This window comes from Choristoneura fumiferana, chromosome 7, assembly GCF_025370935.1.
Source record: "Choristoneura fumiferana chromosome 7, NRCan_CFum_1, whole genome shotgun sequence".
NCBI lineage: Eukaryota > Metazoa > Arthropoda > Insecta > Lepidoptera > Tortricidae > Choristoneura > Choristoneura fumiferana.
The window spans coordinates 2,470,227-2,482,109 of NC_133478.1; the positions used below are offsets into that span (position 1 = coordinate 2,470,227).

At 37.8% G+C, this 11,883-nt stretch overlaps 1 protein-coding gene across 1 annotated transcript; it reads left to right on the top strand.

Moving 5' to 3' along the window:
- The first annotated feature begins 539 nt into the window (after nt 1–539).
- LOC141429880 (breast cancer metastasis-suppressor 1-like protein) lies at nt 540–5,352 on the top strand. Its single transcript, XM_074090439.1, has 4 exons — nt 540–893; nt 2,800–2,950; nt 4,960–5,053; nt 5,335–5,352. Exons 1-4 carry the CDS (start codon nt 692–694, stop codon nt 5,350–5,352), a joined length of 465 nt encoding a protein of 154 aa, XP_073946540.1. The 5' UTR covers nt 540–691.
- The last annotated feature ends 6,531 nt before the right edge of the window (nt 5,353–11,883 follow it).

An 11,883-nucleotide genomic window follows, 5' to 3' on the forward strand; every position in this document is an offset into this window, starting at 1 on the left:
GCGAGCGTCAGAGAGCAATCGTAGTACCAATTTTTTTTATCGGTATTTCAATAGGCTTTTCATTTCCAAGAGCAAATGTAAAGGAGGAAACATACTATTGAAACGCGACGCTAAGCCACGTCGTCCGACGCATGTTTCTATCTGCACCTGACCTTTAAATATATGGGGCTGATTAGTACTGACTTGGTACTGACATATTGGTACGTCGGGTTAAATAGTATGTCCGCACCAAGTCCGCACGGTGCGGACCGCACCTTAATTTTTTTTGAACTTGTTCGTAACGCCATCTCTTGTTGTCATTTGCAATCTCTGCTATGAGCGAAAAGCGCCAGCTATTGAGCTATTCAGTTACGTCATTTCATTTCTTATATTTTTTTATTTTTTGGTACAGTTTGTAAATCTGATTATTACTGTTGTTTATTACGAAAATTTCCTGACAAAATAATAAAATCAAATGAATAAAGTTATAATTGTGAAGAGAAGTTCGCCAACTAAAAGATAAAAAAAACAACCGTCTGTTTGACAGATGAAAATTGACAATTTGACTGACACACAACACTGACAACACACGTCACAGTTGACAGTTGGCATTTTCTGAACGGAGCGAAAACGAAAATCTAATCAGCTAAAATCTGGCCTACTTATTTACCTACAATACCTTTTCTACGTCGCGTTCTTTCCTAACTACATAATGCCGTCAATGAAAGTGGAAGGCGACAGTGATGGGGACGGGGACTTGTCTGGAGGCGATACGGAGAGATCGGGAGGATCCTCCCGTGGGCCAGACAGGGATTCCAGCGCTGAAGAAGCCGACGAACCAGACTCTGATGACTCCTCCGAGATGGATGAGAGCGAGTGCGACCGCCGACGGAACGAATGCTTAGACAATTTAGGTTGGTATTTTGAGGTTATGTTTACTAACAGACCAACTGATTACGGAGGTAAACAGCTGTGTTTTGGGTTGGATTTCATTGTTTACACGAGTTTTCGGTTTTAAACGTCGGTTCAAGCTGCTAAAAATATTAAACCTCGATTTATCATCAAAAAATTTATGGAACCATCTGTTCCTAAATTTTATTTGAATCTGTTGTTGGAAAGTTAGACTGTTAATATTTTTTATTTTGGTGATAATGTTTCTTTGATGAGTATGTCACTTAAATACCGATTTGCAATGTACTTATATACTGAATGATAGTGCATCCTTAAAGGCAGATGTATAACAGTCGCCAAACATGTAGACAATTCTGCCGTCATAACGAAAAGGGGCACAACTAACATTTTTTGTGAAAAAAGAGTTAAATACATATTCAGAATCAGAAAAAAAGGTGCATCTTCTTCTATACAGACATCTCTTCTATATAGTCTTCAAGACATCTAAGCCTATAGGGCACGCACAACTACCAGAGATATTCATATTTATTAAAGCAAATAGGCATATTTGGCAATGGTTGAAATGCTTAATTAAAAAGGATTATTTCAGTGATATTAAAAATTAAGGGCCTCTGTAGGCTAAATATGCCTTATTTTTAATGTTAAAAATACAGGCATAAATGCATAAATAACAGAAACTATTCCTATTTTTCCTAACATTGTTCACTTGTATTAGGACCGGTGGTTGGAGAACCTGACTACGAAGCTTGAAGTCCCGGGTTTAATCCCCGGCTGGGGCATATATTTCTATGAATAATACCAATGTTTGTTCTTGGGTCTTGAATGTTTAATATAATATATTTAAGTTTGTATTTTGCTTCGCACGCGTAAACTATTCGATCTGGTAGTTACAATTGAAATTCCGGGATTTTACAAAATTCCTCTGGGAAATCCCAAAATTTATATTGTAATCTTCATTGAGGTGTTGTGTTAAGAACAACTATCCCGTGGGAATATTGGAATAAAAGTAGCCTATGTGTTATTTCAGACATCCAGCTATCTACATACCAAACATGACTGTAAGCCCAGCGTAATCTGGCGCGCGGCAATGAATGGGTATAGAGCTTTACAGACTGCAATGCAAGATAATAAATAGATTTCTTTTTCCCTGAATGGCAACACTGGCATAGATAATAGATCGCTCGTTTTTGACTCGAAATTCGAACTTGTGATTTTATTTTGCTTAATATACTAAATTTACACACCCAATATCATATTTTCTCAAGTTTTACGTGATTCCCAAGGCCAAAGAATCGAATTGCTTTAAAATTCCAGAGAAATAATGCGTTGTTTGGGAGAAACGTGTCAAAATGGTGTTGTAGAGCGCCATCCTGCTCTGTCTCGTTTTTTTTGTCCCGTTCTGGCAGTTCACATTTATATTATAGATATATATAAAAATGGCTGGACCGATTTCGCTAATTCTTTTTTTGTTGTGTTTGCTATTGTTAGGAGAAGGTTCTTATAAAAGATTTAGAAAAAAAAAAAACTAAACCAGGGGCGAAGCCGCGGGCACCAGCTAGTGTATTATAAAATTAAAATTTATGTAATCATCATCATTTTAGCCGTAGAATGTTCACTGTTAGACATAGACCTTTCCATAGACCACCAGTTGCTTCGATAGCACTTATGCAGTTGATTCATCATCATCATCATCATCAGCCGGAAGACGTCCACTGCTGAACAAAGGCCTCTACTCTTAGAACGCCACAATGAACGACAACTCGCCACTTGCATCCACCGGTTTCCTCTTCCTCCTCGAGGACTTTTCTTCCCCAACATATCTGTTCTTTGAGCGATGCATGATTGTGATGATTATAAAATAAAATGTGTTGTTAATGTAAATTAATGTAATGTTGTTGTCAATTCCAGCGAACCTGGAGCGTCAGTTCACGGTGCTCCGCGAGCAGCTGTATACGGAGCGTGTGAAGCATGTGGAGCACCAGCTGACAGAGGTGCGGGGGGGTCGCTCCCAGGAGTACCTCGGCCCGCTGCGACGGCTGCAGGACAACATGAGGGTTCGGTGAGGGGGATTTCTTTAACGTTTTTTTTAACTAGCCTGGTAAAGTGAACACTGCTGAGCAAAGGCCTCTCCTCTTGACTTGACCTCCACATAGGGTTGCCATACGGAACCATGAAATATCCTGATAAAAATCCTGACATCTTGCTAAAAGCCCTGACCTTTCTTGTAAGAGAGATTTGTAGAAAAAATTAAGATCTTTTTAGCTGTAATAAGTGTATATCCTATTCTGAACTGTTTTGAAAGAAATATTATTATTGGTTTTGTTGAATCCTTACTTAGGTACATTTATCATTTCATGCAATGAAACTTTGTAAAGTTTGTAATAAATGTATCATTTCTAAGAAGCTGACACTTGCCAAGTCCGCAACCCTGGCACCATCCCAGCCTATATACGTCCCACTGGTGGGCACAGGCCTCCTCTCAGAACAAGAGGGCTTGGGCCATAGTTCCCACGCGGGCCATTGGGAACTTCACACGCACCATTGAATTGCTTCGCAGGTTTGTGCGGGTGCCTCACGATGTTTTCCTTCACCGCAAAGCTCTTGGTAAATTTCAAATTATGAAAAAAAACTTCTTCGGGAAAAAAATCATTTGGGAAAAAATGCGAACGGAAATTTTGCTACTAGGAAATAACGACATTATTGCACAAGTGTGACTCTGTAGCCATAGTGCGTTTCTGTGTGTGTGTGTGTGTGTTTGTTGTCGTGTGTCCAGTGTGTGTGTGTGTGTTGTGTGGGTGTGTGTGCTCGGTGTGTGGTGTTGTGTGTGTGTGTGTGTGTATTCCTAATGAAAGACAGTTCAATATGCTAGATTCCTAAAAATAATGAGTCCGTAGTGGCGTAGCTGCGTAGTTAGGTAACCAAAGGCCCTGGGGCAAAAAATAAACTAGGGCCCCAACTAAACTATTTAAAATCGTTTGTTCCATATTTGTCGTGTTCTGAATTCGACGTACTCCAGATTTGTCATTTATAGTTTGTCAGAGGAATCCCTGAGCTTGGCTACGCCACTCTGAGTCCCTCGGTTAGCTAACCAAAAAATATCGGACGTATTTTTTCTTTTGTCTATTAAACAAAATACTATGGACATGTCGTACCTCCGGTAGTACAGTCGGTTCCCTAACATAAGTATCCACTTTTCTATACAACTAGTATGAAAAGTGGATACATAAGTTAGGGAACCGACCATAGTAGGATTTAAGTGTCATATAATCGAAAAATGAGTTTAGTAACATGTTACCGTTACCGTTGGGGGAAAAGTCCTCGAGTGGCGACCACTACTGGTAGACGAAGCGTTGGCAGGCCTCCCACTAGGAGGATCAAACCACTAGACTCCCACGGCCCTCTAGTATTGTACAGTCAAGGGCATAAATATTTATATACATTAAGAAGACGTCAAAAATATCTGTACACCTTTATGCCACTAACAATAAAAATAATAAAAATCGGGCAAGTGCGAGTCAGACTCGCGCACCGAGGGTTCCGTACACATTTATAGGTATGTAAGTAAACGGGAATCGTGTCTTGAAGATATTTCTCGCTTTTTCCGAGTGATTTAATACATTCAGTGTATGCATAGCCCTACTCTTAAGCAAAATGTACGCAGTGTGGGGTCAGATTATATTGGTCATTGATATTTACAGACAGACATAAAAAATCAAGATTTTCAGACTTTTCTATTTGGTTGTGTTATAATAGCTACCTTCATACGAAATTTCAAGTTTCTGAGTTCACGGGAAGTACCCTGTAGGTTTTGATTCCCTTGCGAGTTTCGAAAAATTGCGGAAATTTGCAGCATAAACGGCTGCATGGTGGGATGTGTCAGATATTTTTGCACGCACCGCTGTGGCAGACATTAACGCAGGTGACTGTACTACCAACACAAATAATTATTTTATAAAGACTTGAAGGTGATCACTTATTTTTTATTTTCCAACGAACGTAACTGGGAATTTTAAAATTATCTTTTTAAAATGTTTAGCGGCGGTTAGCAGTTCATTCGTTTTGTTGCAGAATCGAAGTGGCCGGCATATTGAAGCAGATGCGGATCGAGAACATCAAGCACAAATACGACGCGGAGGAGCAGGCGGCTCACCAGCACTTCAAGGTAGGACAGACAGACTTACACACAAATAAGAGTATCTCTCAAAAAGTTGTCCCGTCATGAAATTGACAAGCAATCAGTTTTGTCAAGAAATCAACACTAAGGACGAGATCGTAAAATATAAACTGTATAAAATATCCAAAATTTCCTGACCTCAGGAAAACGTCACGAAATCTTGTGAGGTAAAAATCGTGATTTTGTAACTACATAGAAAGTTTCTATTGGATGCAACAACAAAGATTATGTGACTTTTATCACCTTTAACCACAAGGTTTTGTATACAGGATGGACCCAAACGATGATCCTTTACTTAAACATGTGATAGTGTTGTTTAAACTGAACAACTTTCTCAAAACATAGGTAAGTATATTTTATCGAGGGACTAAAATAAGCCAATATATACCCGAGATGGTTAGCTGATGTCGTGATGATGATCGCTGAGTGCCGATTTATCCGAGGGTTTTTAGTCTCGAGGTGAAAACTCTGTTTTTCACTTCGACTGCGAGAAAACGCTTTCTGTGAAAGAATTAATGCATTTCTTATTCCTCCAGTCCATAACACTTTCATGGGTAATAAATCTTTCTAGATTTCGGCGGCAAAAGATTATCAATTATGTATTTTCCTCTTTGTTCGACATCATAATTTTCACTATCACTTGACGACATTGTGAGAATAATCAATTTATTTTAATCATTTATGATTTACGCTCTACAACAATTTCAAAGTTTTCGCGGTAAGTATTCTTTTCCAACCAGACACAGATATAACAAAATCGCATCGGCGAAATGGTCCATACACAAACTGGAATAAATAGAATGGCGCCACCTTCTATGCGGAAAAAACATAGAACTAAGACCGCGTAGACTAAGAACGTAACATTTTTGTCATGGAAATGGTCCACACACAATCTTATTTTATGCCAAAAACTAAGCAAGTACTGGCTGTTTGAGTTTATCTAAGTCACACCAAGTAAATGCAAAAATTAATTACTTTTACTCCCTAGGTACTCCAGTACTCACTTTACTCTCGCCTCGTAAGGCTATATTGACCTACTTTTAGAGCATGAGAAGTGAAAATGATTTTTTTTTCGCCTTTCCATAGTAAGTCGGTCAGCTAACCAATAGGTACACTTTGAATGTGTTCTGATTTTTTTTCGTTTTTCGACCTATGTTCCTTGGAGAAAGTTGTTCAGTTTAAGCAACACTAACACCTGTTTAAGTAAGGGATCATCGTTTGGTTCCACCCTGTATTTAAACACAATATTACTTATTTTTTGTGTTGAAATAGCGTTAGGATTTTTTTTTTGTAAGTCGACAACTGAAAATGGACAACTTTTTTAATAAATGATCTAGGAAATAGTAAACACCTTAGGAGAATAGGTTAGGTTTTTAAAATAATTTAATTTTGTCCTTCAGTTTGATTAACAGATAAGATAACATTGGACACGTAATTTATTTGTCAGTTAAACAAAAAGTTATGGATATTATTAAAGTTCCGCGTGAAATCACGTCGTGCGACACAGCAGTTCGTATCGTACCGTCCCTCTCGCTCTCGTATTAAACAGTATAAGTGTCAGAGGGACCGCACGACACGAACTTCGAGTTTCGAGTTTCGTAGTACCCCGCAGCACAGCGTGACGTCTCGGCTCCCCACCCCGAACTTGACGCAAAAAGAGGGGTATTATTAGCCTATTTAGCGTCATGTATGTCTTTTATTTGTTCTATGTTTGTTTTTATGGCGTTAAATAAATGTATTTTCTTTCAGTTTCATTAAAAAAACTATATAAATTTGACCGTTATTTGTGTTATATTGACCTTTGAAGTGACAAATTCGGGGGTTTTCTAACTTTTTGTTGGTTAGGTTATGTTAGAGGAAAGCAAACGAGCAAGCGGGTCATCTGATGGGAAATGATCACCACCGTCCAATGATTGCCCCGTCAAGATTGTTTACCCTTTTTCTAATGCTAAAAAAAAACGAAGTATAAGTAACGGCGATAGTTTTGCATCAGTAAATAGTCTTCGTTTTTCACCTATGATAATCAGAAGTCTTATTGTTAACTGACTTCCACAGGTGCCACCGACGCACATGTGCGTTCAAAATGTATGAATAATTATGACAGCGGCACTGAGCGAAGTTCCGAAAACGCATATGTGCGTCGGTGTTCACCACCTCTTTCTGTCAAAGGTAGATAACAAATAGACAATGCAATCACAAGCGCCCGCGCTTTAGACAATACGGCGTCAAGTTTTCATGAAAAGCCCAAATTACGTGCAGTCCAGGACATTGAATCACGTGGACCTTTTCGTAATCAATTTCGCTATGATTTCTTTGGCAAATGACATAAGTAGCACAAAGGGTGGAAACCCTGGTACATAATTCAGTTTCCTCGACTGTACTGTATTGTATTGTTTTGTCCTGAATTCAATGGCATTATAAGAAAAGCGTAAAAAGTTAATTTTAGAGTCACAGAACTAAAGATAAGGGGAATATAATTACTAACCTAACCTTTTTATTTACTTCCGCAACTTAGCGCCTCTGTCCCCTATATTTCCTGTAGATACACACTGTTTTTTTTAGGGTTCTGTAACACATATCTCTCTGATATCTCTTGTCCGGGTGAGCGGTTAGTTCCAATGGAGTGCCGAAAGATTCTCGATGAGGGCTACGGTATAGACGTCGCTAGCGTCACTGCTTAAGTGGCTAAATAAGAAACAAACAAGCTGAGATATGTGGTGCATAGGGGAAATTCGTGTCTGTACCGTTGTCCAGCAGTGGTGTAGCGGTATAGCACGGGCACGGAATGCCGAGGACCTGGGTTCGATTCCCAGTGCTGGTCTTATTTTTCTGGTTTTTCTGTGCATATATATTTCAGTTTGTATTTTCAATTCTGTAACACAGTTGGTACTTACAACAAAAATGTAAACTTTGGCTTAGAGGCTAATTTTGTTGTCCGTCTTGACAGCCATTTTTCGCAGGAATGCGTGAAGGTGTCAAGAAATTAATACGTTGAAAAAAAACAGCATTTTAAGTCAAAGCAATCAAAACATTCATAACCTAACCAATAAAAAGTTAGAAAACTCCCGACTTTGTCACTTCAGTTCAATATTTCAAAAAAAAACCGCATTCAAATCGCTCCACCCGTTTAAGAGCTACGGTGCCACATACAGACACACAGAAAGACAGGCAGACACACACACAGCGGTCAAACTTATGACACCCCTCTTTTTGCGTCGGGGGTTAAAAACCCATAACTCATAAGCCCATAGGATAATTCAAGTTGTCTTGAACTTGAAATTTGGTATGAAGGAAGCTCTATATAGCTCAACCACCAAAAAGAAATACGAAAGTCTTATTTTTTATTTTATGTATGTATGTATATGTCAGTAATAAATTTAGATATCCTAGATTTTTCCCCTATAGATTTTTTATGGATTTCGTGTGGACCTTAGACGTCACTATGTGCTTGCTCCATTGACTAATTATTTATCTATGTCAAATAAGTACTTTCGCAACTAAAAATTTTATTCCATATATACCTAGCTGGAATTTAATTCAATTCTCCTGTTTTTTTTTTTTACAATTTTATATTGAGTTGAATGCTTGTAATATTTAGTTTAATATTTTCTTCTAATGTTATTGATATTATTGTTAAAATAATAATTAGCATTCTGCATCTAAATCGGCGAGTCGTCGCGAGCCAAGGTAAGTGAGTTCTTGTTTATAATTTATAGTTACTATCCGGCAAGTTTTTTTTTAAATATAACATAGGCTTACGTTTTGGCCTCAATCCCGCTTGATGGAAGGCGAAGATGAGGCCTGTTTTTCATGTACACGCCCATAGAAACTGACATGAGCTTCTATGGGTGTGTACATGAAAAACGGGGTCGGTGTTTCCATGTCGGTATTATCCGAGCTGGTAAAGAGTGTCACCTGTCAAAACGATCGAGTCAAAGACACATAAATTCTTTTTTAATGTTTTTTTATTCTGGACTATGGAACAACCCGTAACCGACCGGACTGTCGTAATTTGGCGGTAAAGAAAACTCTTTCATTTTTTTAAATTAATTGATGCTACTTAAAAATCTGATATTTTTTTCTGTTAATTAGAAAGGTTATTCCTATCGATAAAAAAAGTTTCAAGCGTTTCTAAAATTTTCATCCGTTCCCTATTGACCTAGTCTAAGGGGCTGTTTCACCATCCATTGATTAGTGTTAACTGGCGGTTAGGTGTGATGCTGTCTCTATTTGTTTTGTTCGAATAGACGGAGACGGCATCACATTTAACCGTCGGTTATCGCTAATCAAAAGATTGTGAAACAGCCCCTAAGTATTGTATTGTTATTTTTAGTTGCGTATACTACAAAAGAAAGAAGTAACCAGTTAAACTAATAAGAAATAAAGGCTAAGTTTACGTAGTAGTTATTATATTATATTACCTACTAATATATTTAGGACAATATGTACGTTTGATTAACATTCATATTATCACAATATGCTGTAGATCTTGCGAGGATTAATTAATGATTGACAGCTTTATCAATATATGACGCATTAGTTTCGTCTTTATCATATTTACCAAAGACTATCTGAATCTTTACATTATATGAGTATGCATATCGCCACTAAGTGCTACGCTGTTAGTGCTACGAGCTACGCGTCGTAGCACTTCGTACTAGAACTAACCAATAGGTTATAAAAGTTACCGCTGCTTGGTAGCTCGGTCGCTCTCCACGTAATACTAGCGCTCGCTGATAGATGGCGCTAGTGGTAACGAAATGAGTTCAAAGCTAACCTAATTTTCGGTTTTGTTGTCGTGTAACATTATTATTGTTATGTTAAAACTGATGTATTATTTCTTTTTATTAGATGCAGTATTGTAACTATGTATATCCATTTTGAAAATATGGAAAAAAGATAAATTACGTGTATGTTTTAAATATAATGTAACAATATTAACAATGCACGGATAATGTTGCAAGCGTAGCAAATTTACATTAAACTACGGGGTTTTATTGCCTTATTTTATCTTCGTTTTTTGGTCATTCTGTTCTAGTCATTAAGAGGGTTTATTCCACAGAAGTGATAAATCTTCGATTTGACATATCTTGGGGCTTGATTTTCGTTCTTTTACTTAATTTAAAGTGCTTGAAAAAATATATAGACCTGCACAATAAATATCTTATTGACTTTTGGTTTTAACGCTATGCGTAAAAATGCTCGCGCGGCGTGTTTTAAAAATAGCATTAAAAAAGGCAAAAAGAAGTATTTTGATACTGATTCGGTCCCGTAGAGAAACCCCAAGCATAGCTCTCTCCATAGCTCGCTGAGCAACTCTGAGCCTATTTATAAGGCCTCTAGTAAAGCACCACGTCTCGGATCCATATGTCATCACTGGCAACACACATTTTTTTGTTAAAGACTTTCGTCTTAAGGCACTGAGGAATTTACCCACTGACCCAGCTAGGAATTTGAAAAAAAAAATACTTCATATTTATAAATTATTAATATGGTTGGTTTTATTCGTGTCTATAAATAGTGTTGAAATAAATGCTGAAAGATATCGAAGCAGAAAAAACCCAACAAAACTTTTCGCCACTTTGTATTTTTAATTTTTCTTAAGAACTCTCTGGCCCATCAACTATCTCTACGCCAAAAATCACGTCAATCCGTCGCTCCGCTTCGACGTGAAAGACGGACAAACATACACACAAACACACTTTCGCATTTATAATATTAGTATGGATAATTGTTACATAATTCATTTGGCAGTATACCTGGGCACATGATACGACACCAATGAACGAATGAAGGCGTTGCCCAAACTCTTGCCTATTTCCTTCAGAATGCCATTATTACTCCCGCGCACAGGATAGATTAAGAGGCTGCCCTTTTCCACATAAAAGCAAGGAAATCGTCCATTCGAGCCTCGGCAAACATTCCCGACGAACTACAAGCATGCGGCAACCGTAATGGCATTCTATCCATTGTTGAATTGGACACGCAGGGCACTATAAGCTCGCTTTTGTTTAGCTCAGGGATGGGGAAATAGCGGCCCGCGGGCCAAGTCCGGCCCGCGACAAGATTTAATCCGGCCCGCGATCAAAACCCGTCATCTAAGTTAAACCGGCCCGAGATAAACAATATTTAAATATTTCATATATCTGTGAGCAAGTATTTTCTTCAATGAATCTTCGCAAAATTAAGGAACATGATGTCTGACCATCATCTCGAGTGTATTTTACGAGTTACTTCAAGTAACTTGGAGCCTAATTTCGACGCTTTAATTAATGAACAGTCAAAATGTCATCTTTCACACCAACCCAGTACTTCATAACAATAAAGTTATTATAGATAACTACATGAATTATTTTTTTTGTTAAGTAATTGATTAGAATGAAATTTATTCAATAATCTATTTTCCCATCCCTGGTTTAGCTGATCCTCAGGCCGCACGTGTAAAACGATTGACAATATTACCTGAATAGCGTTCTTTATAGAGGCGCACAGTATTTTGGTATTTCTCACGAGATAGGGAAATCTACCATGGAAGCGAAGCGGCGGTCGTGAAGTAATACGACAATAATGAGTTGATACGATTATCGAAGTAAGGGTTTTATGCCTTGTTAACTGGTAACACTGGAATGTAATGGCGGGCATTCTGAACGCGTATTCAATTGTTTTAAATGAGTTTGAATCAAAACCATTTATGCAAATGTAAAACTTTGTTAATGAAATCATATAATTGGTCCTTTGCTTTTTCAGATAATAAGTTTTCAATCTATTGACCAATAATTTGACACAGTTACAATTTGACACAATTTTTAATTGAAAAT